The sequence below is a fragment of the Cyprinodon variegatus genome, unplaced genomic scaffold, assembly GCF_000732505.1.
Source record: "Cyprinodon variegatus isolate N-32 unplaced genomic scaffold, C_variegatus-1.0 Scaffold691, whole genome shotgun sequence".
Taxonomy (NCBI): domain Eukaryota; kingdom Metazoa; phylum Chordata; class Actinopteri; order Cyprinodontiformes; family Cyprinodontidae; genus Cyprinodon; species Cyprinodon variegatus.
Window position 1 is genome coordinate 272,304 of NW_015151144.1, and position 19,834 is coordinate 292,137.

Sequence of the window (19,834 nt, forward strand, 5' to 3'; positions counted from 1 at the left end):
GAGTTGGCAGGTACTGTACCAAGTCCTCTGGGAAAAGCAAATCAGCATCTCCATAAACCTTTTTAGCAAATGGAAGCCTATGCTGCTCTTAAAGCATTATGACAGAAGGCACAGTGGAACAAGTCCATCAGTAGACATGTCTCTCCAAATCAACAGAAACGATAGAAACTTCTAACTGAACCTACACTTATTATATCTTTACTCTCCTTCCAGAATCTTGATCATTTTGATCATCCAAAGCTGTTAAAAAATGACAAACTTTGAATAACAGTCTGACTTGTTTCTCTGTAACTTGGGGGAGATGCGTCTAAGTTTCTCTAGTTCATTGCTGGCCCATGGTTAAGTTTATGTGCGGTAGTTCTTAATGCTCTGACTCCGGCCACAGTTCCTGTAAAACTTTCATAATTCTTTCAAGGATGCGATTCTCCCAGCATCAGAGATAATGCATGCTGATCTTCCCTTTATCTGTGACTTATACAGGTCTAGAGTCAGGAAATAGGCAGCTGACATCCCTATAGACCCAACACACCCTGAACATGATCTGTTCCAACTCCTACATATGTATGTTTTTCACCAATTATATTTATTCGATTTCCTTAATTGTATCACTAAATTGGTCAAAGAAGCTGACACAGAGTTCTCTGCCGTTTTCATAGTATGTTTACATCCAACTATTTATTATAAAGAGTTGGATGCAATATTATGCAATAATAATGGAATAAAGAGCTCCTCTTCCATCCGTTAAAGGCATTTCATCCCAGCGCTGCGTGTCCCAAGCCTGTAACCCCTCACATCCCCAACATGGACATTTCTCCCTGCTGCCCTCTGGAATCTGATGCAGGTCCAGCAGATTAGACTGCTGAATGTTATGTAAAATATATTATTTAAAAAAAACACACACACAAAAAAAAAAAAAAAACCCTGAATGTTGGAACTGTAACTATACAGTCATATATGTTTACATCACTTTTTTTTCATCACAATGTTTTCATCACTGCTGCTTACCTGCACTTTAAAAAATCAAATAATCTATGGAGAGCTCTACTTAATAAAATTTACTTTTTGTTTACACTTGTGTGTACAAAAAAAAATCTATCTAAATCTAATTTATTAGGCTTGCATACAGCATTGCATAACAGACCAATAATGGCGTTCTGTGGATAACATTCGTTGTGGAGGTTGTCAGTTATACTTGGACAGCCGATGGTTGCATGAAAGTGTAGGAATTAAAATGTATTTATTGGTATGAAATAGTTATTTTTGAGTTTTCTAGAACTGAAATAATTTAATACCTGACTAAGCCTTTAATAAATGCTTTATTTTAGATGTTAATAAAGAGGTATATAGAGAACAACCATGAATGTGTGTGAAAATCCCCCCTCTATGGTATCATAACGGCTCAAACATATTTATATTTTCCTAGTTGGGCGCCATCTGCCCCCTGCCAGACTTTTATCTCTGCTTGATGCTACGACTTCAGAAGCTACCTATGACATTTAGTTTGAGTGCAGAACACAGATACAGTTCCTACAAAATAAACAAGCTGGCCACAAATAAAAGACTTTAAAGCACTGACAAAAATTTTAATTACAAATGTAATTAATATTAAAAGTAAAAAAAGGATCAGAACAAAAATGTCTTCAAGCAACATAAAGATTAAGCAACAATCCTCCCACGTTCAAACCTAGAATTATCTGACTGGGCTGTAGTCCTTCGATTTGCCTGTCTCAGCTCTGAATCAGAAGCTCACATAAGGGCAAGCTTTGGCAGGGATACTTTTATTGTATTTTTATTGTAGGGTGTGCAGCACTAATGAAGGATGCAGGCTAGGTCCAGAAAAATATAAACTTCTTTGAAGACAAATCAAGTCTAAAAGCTAAACCCTTTATAAATTAAGAGTTCTCAGTTTTGAAGGAGAAAATAAATTAAGTAAACTAAAAAGTCAAAGCGTTTTCAAGTAAAAATACAAACACAGTTAGTCGTGACAGTTTGGAAATAAAAAAATCTTTACAATCAAAGTTGGAAAAATGAGCAGGCTTTTTTTTTAACACAGCTTAATATTTTCCAAATTCTGTGAAGAATGTAGAAAAATGTCTCATTCTCATCTTATCTTCTACTGTATCAGAATGCAATACGTTTAGATAAAAGTATCTGATTTACAAAATAACTCTACCTGAAATAATTGAATATAAAATTTCAACTATTGACCCCATACCTACAAAAACAAATTCCTATATGTTTATGAAAAAAGACCAAACTTTATTGGCCCACTGCCTGGTTAGAGCGGTGTCTCTCTCTTGTGTAAGGCTGCACTGGTGGGGCCCTCAAACTGTAGTTTGATGGCCTGTTTAAGATTAAGGTGTGGATTTGTAGTGACCATTAGATCATCTGTTAAGGCACTGCGAGGTGAGGAGGGGGTAAAACTGTAACAAGCAGGTGATAAAATATTCTGGGTTAGGGAATCCCAAGCTCCTGCTTGTGATGAGCTCTGTAGCCTGTATGGATAGTCCGATGAAGGCATGTCTCTGTTCTTGGCAAGGAGGGGGCTGTCCTGGCTGGGCATTATACCAAGAGAAGCCATGACTGAGTTCCATTTACCACCTGCAGCCTTTTCTGCTTTAATCAAGTTTGAAGCTAGTTTATTTTTTTGGTCATTGTACTCAAGCCCAGAGGACAAACATTTGGGAGGTGGTTCAAAGTTGTGTACCATAGCTGTAACTGTGCAAACAGTTGGAGGGATGCATTTTGGATTCCTTTGACTGCTTCCATGGAGGCTTCCCATGACTGAGCTCCCTGGTGGAGGGAGGGTGGAGGGTCGGCTCCTGCTGCGTGGCAGGGAATGCTGTTGGATCTGCTGGATAAAACTGAGGCTGTCAGCTGGCACTGTCTGAACTGTAGCAAGTGAGTGGCAGGTAGATGAGGTCTGGGAGCTTTGTATGGAATGGAATCGGTCCCCAGTGGAGCTAGGAGAAGATACTGAAGAGGAAGAGGTTGTGGCTGTCACTTCGACTGCATTACTTTGGCCCATTCCAGATGAGAGTATCTTGTTGGGCTTTAAAGGGGACACAGTACTGGAATTATGCAAAAGCCCGATGTATGGCTTAGCTCCATAGCTCTCTAAGAGCCGCACAACTGTAACATGTCCATTTTTTCCAGCCACTTTGACTGGACTGCGTCCATATTTATCTATATGATTGGGATTTGCACCATTTTCTAGAAGCATTTTCACAATGTTAAAATGTCCTTCTTGAGCTGCAATGCTCAGAGGTGTTGCTCCCTGATGGCAAGCCAGGTCTATAATTACATTATTTGCTGCCAGGAGACGATGTCCTACTTGTTCATGTCCTGTCCAGGCCACAGAATGCAGTGGTGGTCTCCCCTCACTGTCTTGCGCATTGGGGTTTGCCCCATGTTTTAAAAGTAAATCAACAATCTCTACACTTCCCTGCCATGAAGCCACATGAAGAGCTGTACGGCCCTCAGAATCTCGGGACTCGAGAGGCACACCTCCTTTTTCTATGACAAGAGTGGCCATATGAAGGTGATGTTCAAGCACCAGGAGGTAGAGTAGAGGCCGGCCTTCTGCATCACGCACATCAGTATCAGCCCCCCTCTTCATTAGCAGCTCTGCAACATCAGTATGACCCTCTAGAAAAGCAGCACTTAAAGCTGAATGTCCATCATAAGCCCTGTGATCGATTGGAGAACGTCTGTCTAGTAGTAGTTTGACAGTGCTCAAGTGACCTTCTTGGGCAGCCAGTATAAGAGGGGTCCGTCCTTCAATGTCCATCTCTCCTACACGTGCCATGCTGCCTTGATCTGTCAAAGCAGCACACACAGCACGGTGTCCTTCACATGCAGCAGCATGCAGGGGGGTCCAGCCAAGGTCATCCTTGTGGTTCTCATCTAGCCCACGGTCCAGTAGGGCACGTACTACTTCCAAGCTGCCCCTTGCTGCGGCTAAGCAAAGTGCTGTCCTGCCTTCACAGTCAATGGCATCTACATCTGCTCCCCAGAAGAGCAGCCTGGACACGGTGTTCATATGACCCATTGCAGCAGCTGCCAACAAGGGTGTGACAGCAGCTGCAGCAGAAGTGCTTCCACCAGGGCCAGCAGATTCATCTACATCAGCACCAGCTTCCAACAAAAGCTCAACAACATCTTCATGACCTTCATAGGCTGCAAGAAGCAGTGGCGTCATTCCATCATTGTCTCTGTGGCCTGGATCTGCTCCACGTTCAAGTAACAAAGTTGCTACGTCTCCATAACCTTTGACCGCTGCAGCTGTTGGAACGCACAGGGCAGCAACTGACAGTGCAGTTCGTCCATCTCCATCAGCTAAGTTAACATCAGCATTGTGGTTCAGTAATATTTCTACGGTTTCATGATGCCCCATGTAGGCAGCGGCAATAAGTGGTGTTCTTCCCTTATTGTCAGCTTTGTTAATGTGTGCCCCATATTCCAGCAAGATGATGACAATTTCCTCATGACCCCCCCATGCAGCAGCTCTTAGGGCTGTACGGCCCTCGCTGTCGCATCCATTTACATCTGCTCCTGCATCCAGAAGTAAGCGGACAGCCTCACAGTGTCCACCCCAAGCTGCGGAACGCAGCGCTGTCCAACCTTCATTGTCAACATGCTCCATCATTGCCACTACAGTCTCTGTATTCTGCCGTTTAGTCCATTCTAATAAGACAGACAACACTTTGACATGACCCTGCCTTGAGGCCAAAGTCAGAGGAGTTTGACCATGATTATCGCTTATGAGTGGATCAGACTCATGCGCTAAGAGATATTTTGTCATATTTACTGACCCCTCATGAGCTGCTTTTGCAAGCAAGGTCTGTCCAGAAGATTCAAGCTGGTTTACACAGTCCCCCGTTTCTAGCAGCTTCTCTATAGAAGCCTCCATCTCTGGTGTGTGTAATAAATCACCTTGCTCAATTTTGCAGTGCATTCCTAACCTGTCCTCCTTGTTGGAAAAACAGCTAGGTGAAAGAAGTCCGCTTTTCATTAACAGCTGAGGGACTTCCTGACTAACTAGAGGAGGAAGCTGAGCTATGGATTTGGAGATGGTTTCCCTACAGTTGGAAGTGGGAGGAGGCAGGCCTGTCCACAACATCCAGAGTGCCAACAATGAGGGGTTTTCTTTATGGTGACCTGAGCAAACTAAGTGTGTAGCTAACTGACATGTGCCCTCAGGGTCCAATTGTGGTCCTTGTAGAGTCAAAGACATGGCAAGCATGCTGTGGCCCTCAGTCCTGTCACAGAGGTACTTCTGTGTGCAATACTTTACATCGGTCAGCCACTCTGTAAAGCTAGCGTGAAAAAGAAGTTTGGTGCTTTCAGGGCCATCAATCAAAAGGGGAGACAGAGTACGAAGTTTGCTTTGAAAGTCTTGGATGCTGAGTGTTGTGTCCTGGGTCCAGACTGCTGTGAATAGCTGCTGACTTGTGAGTGGACTTGGGGCAGCCAAAAGAACATTGAGGAGGGATCTGACATAGACAAAGAGGCCCCGAGGGAACAGTCTCTGGCAGAGCCAAAGGTAGAGTCCATTAAGAGTCCCAGGGATATCTCGAATCTCTCGCAGACCCACGAGCCCTGCTGTCACACCATCCAGCACACGCTCCAGAAAGAGAAAGCAGCCCCCACTCTTGATGTGAAGGAGATTGAGCATATCTGCGGTGTCAGGAGTGAGCTGACGGCGCAGTGCTGCTTCATCATCCAGACGACAGAGGATGTATTGCTGAACATCATGGACTATTTGTGGTTTCCGTAGATCATCCAGGCATAATCTGCGGAAGCCTAAGAAAAAAAAAAAAAAGAAAAGAAATTTGCTTTCTTTATAACTTGATTAATTGTTTTATTCAGCCCATTCATTAATTCTATATATATATGAATAACCACAACTCTGATATTAATAGCTATTTAAATTAAGGATTAGGGTTGCTGTGAAAAAGCATTTACAAATTATAGATTTATTCTACTTTTGTTTTGTATCACACAAGACATCCTTAAGGTATTAAGATTTCTGGAAAAACACGGAACAATGTTGTTCCTTACCAGGAGAGATTTACTTGCCCAAATTTCTCCAGAAGGGCTTAATCAACTCATCTAATGTGTCACAAAAAAAAAAAAGAAAACATCTAAAGCTTAGAGGGCATGTCTTGCCTCAATTAAGGTCAATGCTCTTTATTCAACTGACCATAAACGTGGTATTAGTAATGTGATGGTTTTGTCTTATTTCTGTCTTTGGGACCAGGGTAACCTACCATAATTGATGGACTTATCAAAATTGCTGAAGTAGACTTTCTAACCATTACTTTGTAGCCTTAAGGGTATAGTGGAGGATTTTTACAAATTTTTAAAAGTCCGGCTCCACTTAAAAAATTAAAATGCACATGCACAACCCTGTACCTGCTCCTGAGACGGAATGCCTATTAAATGCATGCAAGAGCATGAACGAGCCCATTTCACCTCGTGCACAACCTGTTTTAAAATGGCTGTTTGCATCTGTCATACAAGCTTACTTTCTAAAAAAAACATTTGCAAGTTTTCCACTATGCCAGACTCAGCACCGGTAAGTGAAAAAGGGGACGAGTACGTAGGACGGCCATACGGAAACATTTCACCAGAATCATTGACAATTTGGAGGATTACTTATTTTGAAGATCCACCCAAAAAAAGAACATCCTCCACTATACCTTTAAGACATTGTCCTGTTCTAGCTATTTATGCTCAAAAGTTGACAAAATATCCTTCGCAGCAATGTAAGACTGATCGTCAGCTTCAACAAATACTTGACTGTAGACTCTTAACTCTTTCACATAGAACCAGGTGGGTTTTCTCACAAAACATGAAATCAAAATATAAAAACTATAAGTTCATTTTACTGTAGTTATCTTTGCTATCAAAAGCTGGATTTAAAATAGAAAAAAACACTAAGGTGGGAAAAAAGCAACAGCCAGAGAAATGCATGGAGACAAAACCTTATTATAGCTTTATTTATGGTGGCAGGATTCTGTTTCAGAAATATGCTGCAGCATCTAAGAGCCAATAATTTAACGTACGTCAGACCTAATAATTTTTATACATGAAACCTTTTGGAGGGAAGACAAATATGTACATACTTGAGAACATCTTGCACACATCTTTATTATGGCGGCGGATGGAACAGACCAGCAGCAACCAGCTGGGCAGGAGATGCTGATTGGTAGCCAAGAGCTCTGCTATAGAGCCATTCTTTCCAGGTCTTTCACCAGGCATACAGTAAACATCCAGGGCATCTACCACAACCATCAGAGTGTGGGGAGGAGGAGGGAGGTCCAACAGAGGTTCCAGTACTGCCCTAAAAAAGATATATGATGACAACAAACACAAGAAAGACAAGATAAATTACTTAAGATGGCATGGTATAAATAGCAGGAGCTGTGGGTGGTTGGGGGTGAGGAGGGCTGAGATTATGAGGTTTTTGTAGCATGCACAGTGGAGAATTGATTTTTTAAAAAGAAGCAATGTTTAAAATTGCATAAATCAATATAAGCTAGCTTTCCATTACCCTCGGGCAATTTCTATTCAAGGGTGTCATATTTTTCTCTTTGCATTCTGTTTTGTGCATTCGATTCTTTCCAGCATAGTTCTGGTACTTTTAAAGTTTAAATAAATAACATGATTTTTTTCCTATGAACTGTAACTTCAAACGTTGGAAAATGGTAATAAAAACTGTTAAAGAGTTACTTCTTTAACACATTTGCACAACATGAGCTAGCTGATATTGTTTACCTTGAACACTAGTTTGAGATTGTAATTTACACAAAGAACCGACTATATCTTTGGCAGCAATTAAGCAGTGAAACCTCAAAGAGCTATAAAACAATTTAAAACTTGGCAAAATCCAAAAGAGAATGGGCCTTTAAGGAGCACAGTCAACACCCACACCCTGCCTTTAGGTAGAAGTGACTCAGGTTTGTGGAACTCCGGGGATTTTTTTTTTTTTCCACCGATCTGTGCACGCTTGCACACATGCAGATCAATATATGAGCAGAGTAGATTCAGTCATTAATGCCTCTTCCTCTGCATGGATTTCTCAATCCAAAACTTGAAGCACTTACTCAATTTTGAATATTAAGACAAAAGAGCTGTTGTTTGGCAGATGAGCAGCAAGAGCGTAAATATAAAACCTTAAAATGATCATTTATATAAAGCAGGGGAATGGAGAAGAAAACTGCTCATTTACTGTAGATCACCACTGAGCCCAAACAGATGCAACAGGTAACATAAAATAATAGTAGTTACTATCTATGCTTTAGGCATATTATATTCCTGCTGCTCCAACAAAGCACAGAGCTGGCAGATATAAATCTCCTCCCTTGGAAAAAAAGAGATAAACAGTAGTTACTGGATTAGTGGCCTAACATGTCACAGCCAATGATGCCCTTTTCAGAACTTTCAGGCATAGATTTGTTTCAGCTAAGCGCACTATTCATTTTTCACATCTTTTATTCAAACAAAAGTGTCTTAAAAACAGTATATTCATTGCTACTGTGTGAAAGTACTAAATAAAAACGATCATTTTGTTATTTCCAAAGGGCAACAATCAGTACTTAAAGCAGGTCACTAGTCTGATTTAGACAGGTCACAAAGAGGCTAAGCTCAAGCCATTTATTTTACCACAAGTACAGGGTGTGCGCTTCTGTCTGTACAGTCTTATTAGTGTTAATGTCTATGTTCGAGAAGGACTACAAGGTCCAATAATCTTTAGTTATCAAAAGGGATTTTCTTTACAGCTGATTCAAAGACTACATAAAAGAAGTTTAAAAGTGTTTTACAAGATGTTTCATGTTTTACAAAGAATCTAAAACAGCTAAATTAGAGAATATTCTAACACTGAAGACTGGAAATACTATATAATACAAGAAGAGGGGAAAATATTTATTCATATAAGGTTTGATCAAAACTGCTATCATGAATATGAGCAACTAACATTAAACAGGCTGTTAACTGATGAAATCAAGGTCAGCAAACCCTGAGATGTGGCAATTCAACATCAAATAAATTAGTCATCAGTGGCTTTCTCTCAACAGCTTAATGCATGTTCTGACAGCATCTGCATATGATGTGAACTTGTTCTTCCAAAGAAATGTTTTTATGACATTGCTTAATATTTGAATTTGGTGGAAAACACCTTATTTTTGAAGGTCTCCTTATTTAAACAGCGTTGAAAGATCTTATCCTAGCCTTCGTGCTGTGAGAAACTTTAAGCCAACTGTGTTAAAATGAACTTGTGGCAAAACCGGTTTTGCTAACATCTAAAAGTTACTGTAAGACAAATCAGTTACATAATTAGGATTATTCATTTATTTATTCTTTTCGATTCCCTGCCTGGGGTCTTTCTGCATGGATTTTGCATGTTCTCCCCATGCATGCGTGGGTTCTCTCCTGCTTCCTCCCACAGTCCAAAAACCTGGCTGTTAGGTTAATTAGCTTCTCTACATTCTCCTTAGGTGTGAGTGTGTTTGCATGGTCGTGTTTCTTTTTCTCTGTGCTGCCCTGCGACAGACTGGTGACCTGTCCAGGGTGTACCCCGCCTCTCGCCCATAGACTGCCAGAGATAGGCACTAGCTCCGCCATGACCCTGACAAGGTTTAAGCTCGAGAAAATGAATGGACGGGTGGATAAAGACAAATGCCATGGCTAGCATTACTAAACAAGCTGGCTGCATAAGTTTCTGTCTATAAAAGGTAGACTACTAAGTTAACGATTTCAAAAAAAGATACCAACATTTCAGGATGCAACAAGTTTCACTACATAGTGGATAAAAGAGAACAACTAGCTGTACTGTTTGAGTCCTGCTCTTTCATAGCTTTAGTGGCTGTTTCTCTTGAAACATCTACATATTTCAAAGGCACAGTACTGATAGTGAAAATAGCTCAGCTTGCATCTTCTTTAGTACTTATCTTTGTACAGAAGAATGTTTGAGTGTTATTCTGGCGAGGAATGATGGTGTAATTAGAAAGAATGGACTAGTTTATTTTCAATCCAGACTCATTAAAAAAGTAAACCAAGTTGGTAACTTTTTGTAGCAACTAGCTCTGCTGTGGTGGCTCATTTAATTTATAAGCAGCTACATATTCATACCTTACAACAATGAATAGCTTGATGGAATAAAACAGTTTTTCCTTTTATGATGTCTAAATCTGATCTAAAAGTATGGCACTAATCTTACCCAGGTACAGCTCGTGAAATTAAAATCAGCTGTCCAAAGCATGTTTTAAATTACAGTAAATAGTGGTGCAGTTACACTCACATGGCCCAACACTGACTTGGGATCATTTTCCTCTGTTGATGTAGAAACTTTTTTGTATTTAAACTAGTGAAAGTCATAAAAGAAAAAAAAAAAAATATATATATACAGTTTATATATACCGTATAATATCCCATTTTTATTAAACCCATACCTCTCATTATCATACACCCTAAATCTGATTAATGTATTTTTAAAATTATTTGCTCACTTTGACAGATTGATTTGAATTGTAAAAATTTGCCTTGATAACCGAGTCCCTCGTAGCCAAGGCAATGACTTGAGGAGCTGCATGAACAGTTTAAATGGGAGTTTAAACGTAGTACGGAGTTACAGTGATGGCTGACATACTCATTAAAAATATTATTAAAGCATGTGTTTTCCATAGTGTTTTGCATCATTTTCTGTAGATCAGCCTTATTCTAACAGACATTGCACTTTGGCTTGTTAAAATATTGTTCATTGGTGTTCCTAATTTCTTTAAATATCAAGGAATACATTTCACAAGAGGCAAATTAACACAGAATTTGAGACACCCTTGGTGTTTGACTCATCCGAATGGCTCTAACAGGACCAGCTTTTTATTATTGGCTATATCCTGCAATTAAAAGTAGATTTCTAAACCCCATCCAACCACATCTAAGTGCCGACAAGCTTATCAAGATGCTGTGCTTTTTAGTCATCTGAATAAAACAACACTCCCCGACCGAGCGCACACTCACAGACACACACGCAGACACGCACACCAACAGAGCAGGAAGTGCAATTAACCTTTTATAGCCGCTAATGTTTTTCCACCTCATTCAGGTTAGTCGGTGCTGGACAGACTTCAGTGGGTGAACTTTGAAGCTGTGATATAATGGGCCTTATTGAAGGGGCGCGTGTCAGTGTGACACCTGCAGTAATTAGAGGGCAGAGTTGGTGACAAATACACTTCGAAGGCAGGATGTAAATCACTTCAGGCTTGTTCAAACCCTTGATAAGCTGAATGCCTGAGCTCTGTAGGTACTGTTTTTAAACTATAATTAGAATAAGATCAAAATTGGCGAGGGGGCTTAAACTGTAACACCACCAGCACAAGAAAGTCACTGTTATCCCAATTTTTTTTTCGTTGCCACCTATTTTTTTTCCATATATATATATATATATATATATATATATATATATATATATATATATATATAAAATTTAAAGTTTTTTTTCCTAAAAGATTTAAGGTTTTATAAGATAGAAATGAAACATTAATCATTTCTAACATGAAAAGCAAAGTGGGTCAAAGATCTAATTGCATTTATGAGCTTTTAGCATTATTTCCATTGGTCCTTCATTTATCTGCATATCTAGAACTGACAAGGGTTAAAAATGACCTTTATTTCTACAAGTACAGATTACAGCAGCTCTTTACCACCCTATTTTTTATCCTTTTTATTGTTTCAAGTTTTCTTTTTAAGTCTGAGGCTACAAGCTTTGCGTGTTTTTACTGCTTTTTTTCTGCAAATGTTCTAAGACCGAATTAGTGGCTCAGCTTCAAACAGGAAGGCAACCTAAACACGCAGTTTCCATTCATACTTAATGTCTGTTGATCATCTATAATCCTACTGGAACAGTGGAGCTTTGGGTTATAAATTGAAGCCATTTTGAATAGGTTAAGAGTCGTAGTATCATTCCAAAGCACTATAAAGTTTATAGATCTGTTAGGATTTCTTTTTGAAAAGCAGATATGTCGAATTTTGGCTTTTTTATGACTGAACAGTTAGCCTACGTGACTTTTATAAGTTGTTCATGCCTTTAAGGCTGTTTCTGAAATGGTTGACAGTAAAAATAGACATCCTGCTGCTTGTAGGGGGCTGATTTTGTTTCACACAAAGAGGCGAACTCATTGAACTTGAGGTCTGCATCATTCAACGCTGAGGGAGCTGCATCACAGCAAACAACCTGAGCCGTGTTAATGATCTGCTGGGTGCAGAGAGCTTCCTGCCGCTTTAGGACACATGTCCCATGTCGTGTTTTCTTGCTTGCAGCAAATTCAAGGCTCACATATCATCAGCATATTGATGGCAGGCTTTAAAAGATGCACTTTTATTTGTTGTTGTTTTTTTTTGCCAGAAGCAACTTTCTGTGGGTTCCAAACAAAAACCAGCTGCTGGCTGCAAGCCAGTCTGTGGGGAATGTGGAATCCAGTGCGGTCCTTAACACCAGAGGAGAGCAAACACGAGCAGGAGCATGAAAGGGCTCGGACTCAGCGCAGAACAAACACATCAGGAGAGAGCTGAAAAGTCCCGGCGAGGAGGGTGACCTCGCTGACTGGTGCTGTGATGGTCACTAGGGTAGGGGAGGCATTTTTCACCTCTTTGTTCTCCCCCCTACCCCCCCTCTCCTCCCTGGAAGGATGTTGTGTCGTAAATAAAACTGCAGCATTCATTCACACTGGAGGGCCATTGTGGACTGCAGTGAATGGGCTGCATTATAGGACATGAAATAAATATAAGTTGAGGAAAGAATGGCTGCTGCGCTCTGTTTTTTTCCTGCCACTACCCTGGCTTCTAATGCCTACAGCCAAAAGATTTCACATTAACATGCTGTGAGACTGCAGGCAATTAAAACAATCAAAGATTCAGCTCTTTTTAGAGCCGAGAAATATAACTTGGAAATGTAATCAGGGTTTTTGTATAGGCCCTGCAAGCGGAAGCTGGTGCTGTGTGTTTTACATAAAAAAGGAGGAAAAGCTGCTTCTTTTATCCTAAAAAGGATTAACCCTAAATATATAGGGGAAGACATTAAGCAAGCAGTACAGGGCATATGCTTAAAGCAACACTTTAAAGTATTTCTATCATGTTGTGTGGCAAACAGTGAAATACGTTAGGCAAAAAGGCAATTTTCTATGCAAAATGTTGCTTGATGAGTGTTAGTTTTAATTTTCTAAAGCGCTTCCAGTTTCCTTTCAAATTTGTCATTTAAATATATATAAATCAGAAGTTAACAGAAAAACGTCCAGCCAGCTCCCTTTTAACCGGAAGAAACCTCCAGCAAAAGGTTTCTTCCAGTTAAAAGAGAGTTTTTCCTCCCCACTGTCGCTAAAAGCACGCTTGACGTGAGGGACTGCAGAGAGTCGGTACAACCGCTAGTTTTCCTCTGACAAAAAACTTCTCTGTAAAGTGCCTTGAGATGACATATGTTGTGAATTGGCACTTGTTAATAAACTGAATTGAGTTGAATACTGTAATGTAAAGTAATTGATATGTTCTCGGTTTTTTTACTGTAAGAATTGTGGGTTAAAGGTGTTAGTTTTCAACCGAACGAAACTTATGCATAAATTCCAAAATATTACATGAGTGCAAAAACTGTTTTACTGAATAATGTAGTTTTTTAACATGCCTATTTTACTGTAAACGTGTACGTTCAGTTCTCTGCTTGTTTTATTTGTGATGCACAGCCTTTAACATGTGTACCATCCCCCATGTCTATAATAAAGTGGTCATCTGTAAATAACCACCCCATAGTAACAGAGTCAGTCTTTCAGACTAGCTGTTTGAATCCTCCTCTAGGACCATCTAATCAGTGTCTGTACTAAAAGGAAGATGCTATTACTTTCAGCTACTGCTGGCAATTATTAACAGCTTATAAACTATTCTACTACACTTTTTTGGAAATATCCTAATTCATTAGACTAAAATTAATCCAGTTCGAGCAGGCAGCACTTGGCATGTTTTTTTTATTAGCCCCTTTAACCTTTATTGCAAAAAAAAAAAGCTGAATACCTTCCAAATACTGAGGTTCTCTTGGAAAAAGCGGCAGAGGCAAAATTCTTACTGTAGCCATAAAATGTAATGACATCCAGGCGGAAAACATATGTTAGGTACAACAAGCTTAAGGTCATAGCAGTAGTCAGATGAGTAACAAGAAACTTTAATGCATCTATTTAAGGGAGGAAAAAGGTTATTAAGAAAGTCTTTAAAATCTTAAATGAGAGCCTGCATGGTTTAAGGGGGAGGAGGAGTTTTTGGTAAAAACATTGTGATGTTCAGATGGACCACCTACACAACAAAAACTGCTAAAACCTGCAGAGCGGGTTTCTATTCCCAGGCTGTTTTCACATATGCTTGAATCTGATAAGCCGTGCTTCTCAAGGACAGATGTTGGCTTTCATCAGCAGCTCCATCAAAATGAGGGTGATAACATAATTTATGCTCTGTTGAGCTGGAAGAGAGCCACGCACATGCTGCTGCATGCTATGCTCCTGTTTCAGGACTGTTGGAGCACCTTCAAGCAGCTTACCTGTCCCTTTCATTTCACAGGTAGGGGAGATTTATCACAAGCTGGGGGTTCAAGCGTTATTTCTATCTATTGTTTAAATGACGTTAAAGTGGTACAAACCTCTTGAAGGTGTCTTCAGGGTCTTTTTGACAGTTTAGAGGCTCCAGAGCCGATGACACGGATGGCTTTTTGAGGATCTCCTCATATCCAGGAGGGAGAAGAGGGGAAGTCCTCAGCTGCTCCACCAAGCCAAGGACGAACCTCCACAGCAGTGTGCTCCTTTGGTCTTCCCTGAGGCAGAAGTGGAAAGCCAGGCAGCGCTGTGACAGCCCTGCAGCCAGGCCTGTCTGTGAGGTGGGCCACACCAATTCAGTGCACAGGGCGGTTTTACCAGCACCGGGGCCCCCTGTCACCAGCAGCCCCGGTGCTTGGCCGGAGACGGAGCGGGCGTCCAGGCAGCGCCTCAGCTTCTCAAGGGCCCATTCCCGGCAGTAGAAACGCCGGCCCCGGAGCAAGCTGGCGCTGCAACCATATGCCATGCTGCTCATTGGCCCCTGGGGTTCTAAAATCCAGGAGACAAGTTGGGGCTCTCTACTTCATACTTCATGCTGCTTCAACATTTTTACTCTTGATTTCCAGGAAGAGCTGCAGCAGTTTTTGGGTATCTGAGGTCTTCTATTGTTCCAGGTTTGTTACATCTGGTGAATTTTAATGTCTGGAAATCTTTCCTCTGGGTTTTGTTGGATAAAAAAAATAGACAAAAAGCAATGCTCTGATTGATCTTCAGTTAAAACTCTTCTTTGTTTCAATTTTTTTCCAGCTGTTCAGCATGCGTCTCTAGTAGATCGAGGAGCAGCTCTGGGAGAAATCACAAAGAGAAAGACAGGATCAGTCAAAGAAGCAACATGTTTCACACATTTTACCTCACCGGATCTCACCCGACCTATGTTATCTTCCGTTTCCAAATGAAAGGCACTTTTCCTCTTCTCTTTCAGTTACTGTCGTTCTTGAAACATCAAACCTTACTGTCGGATTCAGCATAAGATTTCCCTTTACTTTCTCACACCCTCTGCTCTCTCTCCTCTCTCTCCTCCCTCGCTCTCTCCCTCTGTCGCTCTTGCTCTCCGGTTTTTCTTGTTTTCTTTTTTTTCCTTCTTGACTCCACCCTCTCCTGGTCTTTTTCGGCATGTTCAGACATGCACGGGAGATCAGAGGAAGGACTCATGTGGCAGCAAGGTTTCTCTGCAGCTGACAGGAGGGAGGAGTTACCTGGGGTCAAAGTTCAGTCACTGGAGAAATATTACACCATGCTTCAGGTGGAGGCATTACATTATTGCAAATCCATATTAGGCTAGTTCCATTTCCTTTAGGTTTGTAAGTCAAAGTTTTCTTTAAGAAAGGGATCCTTATAAATGTTTTAAATTAGAGAAATCCAACTCTTATGAAAAAATGCATAAAAATGCAAAAACAAAGCATTAAAAGTAAAGATAAATTGAGAAAAGCATTTCATTGGTGTAGAAATGTGTTCACAAACCCACAATACGGTATATTAATCACACAATGCCTTATTTTGAAAGCAGATACTCTTAAGGATTTACCAATTTACAACATCGCTAGACCAACACATGGCAATGGCCGCTTCACTCTGTGGGGACCTTTTTCCTAAGCAGAAAAAAAATAACTATAAATACAGGGGAATTCTAAGAAGAAAACTAATTTGAGGCTGGAAAACACCTGAAACAGGTTTAGAGGTTCACCTTCCAGCCGGAGACGGACCCTGTATACGCAAAAGGAGCTACTTTGTGTTAAAAGGCCCATTTAAAGTCCAGACCTAAATTCAAGTGAGATTATTTCACCACAGTCTTCTATCTGTAACTGCAAAGAAAAGTTAATCTGCTATACGTGACACTGATTCAGGAGACCTGAATACAAGGGAACATCTCCACCAATGCACCCAGATTTGTGTTTGTAAAACCATCCCAAATGTTCCTTCACTTCTAATTTATGTGCTACTTTGAGGTTTTGCCAAACAGTTAAAACGTTAAAGGGATATGAATAGTTTTAAAAGTCTCAGCTGCTCCTGATTTTAATTTTTCAAATCAATTTATCTGATATTATTATTATTATTACTCAATGCACGTTCATACAGTAAAATTCAGATTGACATGAAAAAAATAGGGGAGCTTTTAATTTAAAGATCCATTAAAAGGGACATTTTTGTTAAATATTGTAAAAAAAAAAAAAAAAAAAAAATGATGAAATGTTGGCATCTCACTTTAGGTAAAATTAAGAAATGATTTACTGTTATAATTACATTTTTAAGTGATACATTAAAAAAAAATAGTTTAGACTCTAAGGGATCCGTTCAAAGAATGTCTAAGATTTCTGTGCTGGCATTAACACGCTGATGGGAGCGCATACTGCCCCTCATTACAAGTCAGTGACTAATCAAACATCAGTAGCACTGAGCTGAATGTGACAGATTATAGGCATGACTTCACTCTTGACAGAACTAAAAAGGGAGAAAAATAACACTGCTGCGCATATGAAGGAAAGAAAAGGACAGCCAAGTGTCAATCTGAACGAAAATTGCTAAGTAAGTTATAAAAAGGCATTTTCTCAAATCGAGAAAGATGACACACATGTGTTGGACATAGCTGCTAACAGCCTGCACTAGCAAATTCCTGACAATTCCCAAGAAAAAAAAAAAAGAAAAAATGTGTTCTAGCAGGAAACTGATGACAGTACTGAAGAAACTGGCACCAAGCTGTGAAGTTGTCTACATTCTTGTCATTGCTTGTGGTAAAGCATTGTAAACCTGGCATGCAGCCACTCTGATAACAAGCCAAAGTTTTCACTGACATTCTGTTAATGCGGAAGTTAACTGTTGTGAAATGCATGTGTGTTGACTGCAATGACAGACGGGGAGGCATTTATGAGAAAATTTCATGTAACGCATTACAGCTATATCGACAGTACAGGTATTATTTTTAAACTCACTAACAGTCTGTTTTATATTTTCTGCCAGTTTTTAAGACAAGCTCAAATCTTTGGAAAGTTAATCTTTTTATGGGAAATACCTTGTCCCTTAAAAATTATGACTGATTTAAGATGATTTAAGAAACTGGATTAAAATGTTGTGACCATTTAACTGTATTTTTGATGCAAATATATTCTTATATTTAATAATTTCTTTATCTGTAAATATTCTAAGAAGAAGTATAAAGTTAATAGTCTTCCATTATAATTCATACGAATTGAGTTAACATTTGACCAGGGATGTCATAAGACTTGTTTCACTACCAGATCCAGATCACTGAAGACTCAGAGATCAAACATGTATTTATTTAAATCTTGTTTGAATTCGACTACATTTAATCTGCTTTACATCATCTAGTGCTTTAACAAAGCCCCTAGTATTCCTTGACTAATATAGCTACAGTTTTAAATGAGATCCAGCAATAATGCAACGTACATCCACTTTATTCTAGAGATAGATAGATAGATTTGTAAATTGTCCAATAGCGTGGGAATTTCTCTCTGCACTTAGTGATTGGTGGTATTGGTCTTGCTCAGGGACCCACAGTGGCACGATGTGGAGTTTTAACCTGGAACTTGCAGCCTTTCATAGCAGCAATATTTACATTTGTAGAGATATGGTAACACATCAACTCTGTGTGTGCAGTCAAATATATGCAGGTGCATGATAGACAGGAAATATCATGTGAAGCTGGGAAAATGTCTGAGTTTTCAGGACCTCCAGCACTTGCCCCCCCCTTGCTGTGTTCTTTACTCAGCTCTTCTCCTTGTACACCAACATCTACACCTCCAGTCACCAGTTCATCAAGCTCCTATAGACAGTCTCATTCCCCAAAGGATGGGACTGCCTACAGGTGGGAAATCAATCACCTGTTGTCCCAGCGCAGTCAGCACAGCATGGGGTTCAACACTATAAAGAACAGTGGAGATGGTCATGGAGTTAATAGAGCACAGATCCACCCGTCCCATCATACTATGTGACTCTCCAGTATCCTATCCCTCTGCTTCGTGGGCACGATCATCTCTCAGAAACCTCAAGTGGGAGCTAAACATCACCAAGAAGGCTCAGCTCCTACGCAGCTGAAAAATTTCAGCCTGCCAAAGACAATGACTGTGCATTTGTACTCCTCCATTATCGAGTCCATCCTTTCCTCCTCCATCACCATCTGGTACGATGCTGCCACCACCAGGGACAAGGGCAGGTTGCAGTGAATTATTCATTCTGCAGGGAGCCTGATTGGCCGCAGTCTTCCTTCTCTTTAGGATCTGCATGCATCCAGGAGGTGGAGGCGAGCAGGAAGGATTGCTGTTGACCCCTTCCACCCTGAAAACAAATTGTTTCAGACTCCCCTCTTCTGGAAGTTGGCTGCAGCCCATCAGGACTCACCCTAACCCTTTTCTATGTTTAAAACCTTACCACTAAAACCAATTCTTCATAAAAATACTACTTTATAACATGGTGAAAAGATATCCCTGCTTTCCAGGTTCAGTCCCCGTTAGGGATCACCTGTTCCCGACAAAAGCTGTACCCAGAAATGTCCCCCGACAGTTTAGGGTGCAAATGTTGCATGTAGACTGTTATTACAGTTGAAAGAGCGTGTGAGCATGAAACAGCTGTTATGGTACCTGGCTGAGCTGCTGTTAACGTAAAGATAAGGAACAGAGAGCACAACTTTTAAAACAGAAGAAGTTTGTTGTCAAAAATGGTTGCAACTGATGGGAGTTGACCTATAATATGGTATGTGTTCATCTATTATTTTATTTGAATTGCGCTGATCCTTCTGAGAAATGTTTGGTCGGTGCCCAGGTACAAAAAAAATAAAAAATTTGAGTGATTTATATTGAAAAATGATTAGAATCAACAAGGGTTTGTCTAAAGACATTTTAGAAGTGATTGGTGACTTAGTTTATATTTTCAGATAGTTATTATAAATAGAGTTATTATTAGTTGTTTTGCTGATTCACGATTATGATTTATGAGCATAGACTTCAAGGCTTACCTGTGCTTTTCTACTCAATTTGGACATATGAAAGATCATGATGAAAAACTGGGAGTCAGTGACAGGAAACAGAATGAGACAAGATCTGCATGATTAATCCAGGTGTGTCTGACCTCAGTAACCAGCCAGACACACCTGGGTTAATCAGTTTGTCCAGTGATGACAGGAGACGGAGGCTCTGTTCGAAAACCTAGGACGCATCCTTAGAAGACCGGATTCGAAGGCCGATTACGTCATA

The 19,834-nt window shown here is 40.1% G+C and overlaps 1 protein-coding gene across 1 annotated transcript; it reads right to left on the reverse strand.

The window, feature by feature from the left end:
• Window positions 1-1,000: 1,000 nt before the first annotated feature.
• Window positions 1,001-15,646, reverse strand: LOC107097399 (ankyrin repeat domain-containing protein 50-like). Its single transcript, XM_015394532.1, has 4 exons — window positions 15,501-15,646; window positions 14,678-15,415; window positions 7,131-7,348; window positions 1,001-5,805 (listed from the first exon to the last, which is right to left on the reverse strand). Exons 2-4 carry the CDS (start codon window positions 15,103-15,105, stop codon window positions 2,279-2,281), a joined length of 4,173 nt encoding a protein of 1,390 aa, XP_015250018.1. The 5' UTR covers window positions 15,106-15,415; window positions 15,501-15,646; the 3' UTR covers window positions 1,001-2,278.
• Window positions 15,647-19,834: the final 4,188 nt, after the last annotated feature.

What these genes read in the sequence shown, in the direction of transcription:
- LOC107097399 (XM_015394532.1), bottom strand. Translation starts at nt 15,105, where the DNA reads ATGAGCAGCATGGCATATGGTTGCAGCGCCAGCTTGCTCCGGGGCCGG. An exon ending in CCTGAAGACACCTTCAAGAG is followed by an intron (nt 7,349 to 14,677) that starts GTTTGTACCACT and finishes TATCTTTTTTAG; the next exon opens with GGCAGTACTGGAACCTCTGT. An exon ending in TGTGTGCAAGATGTTCTCAA is followed by an intron (nt 5,806 to 7,130) that starts GTATGTACATAT and finishes TTTTTTTCTTAG; the next exon opens with GCTTCCGCAGATTATGCCTG.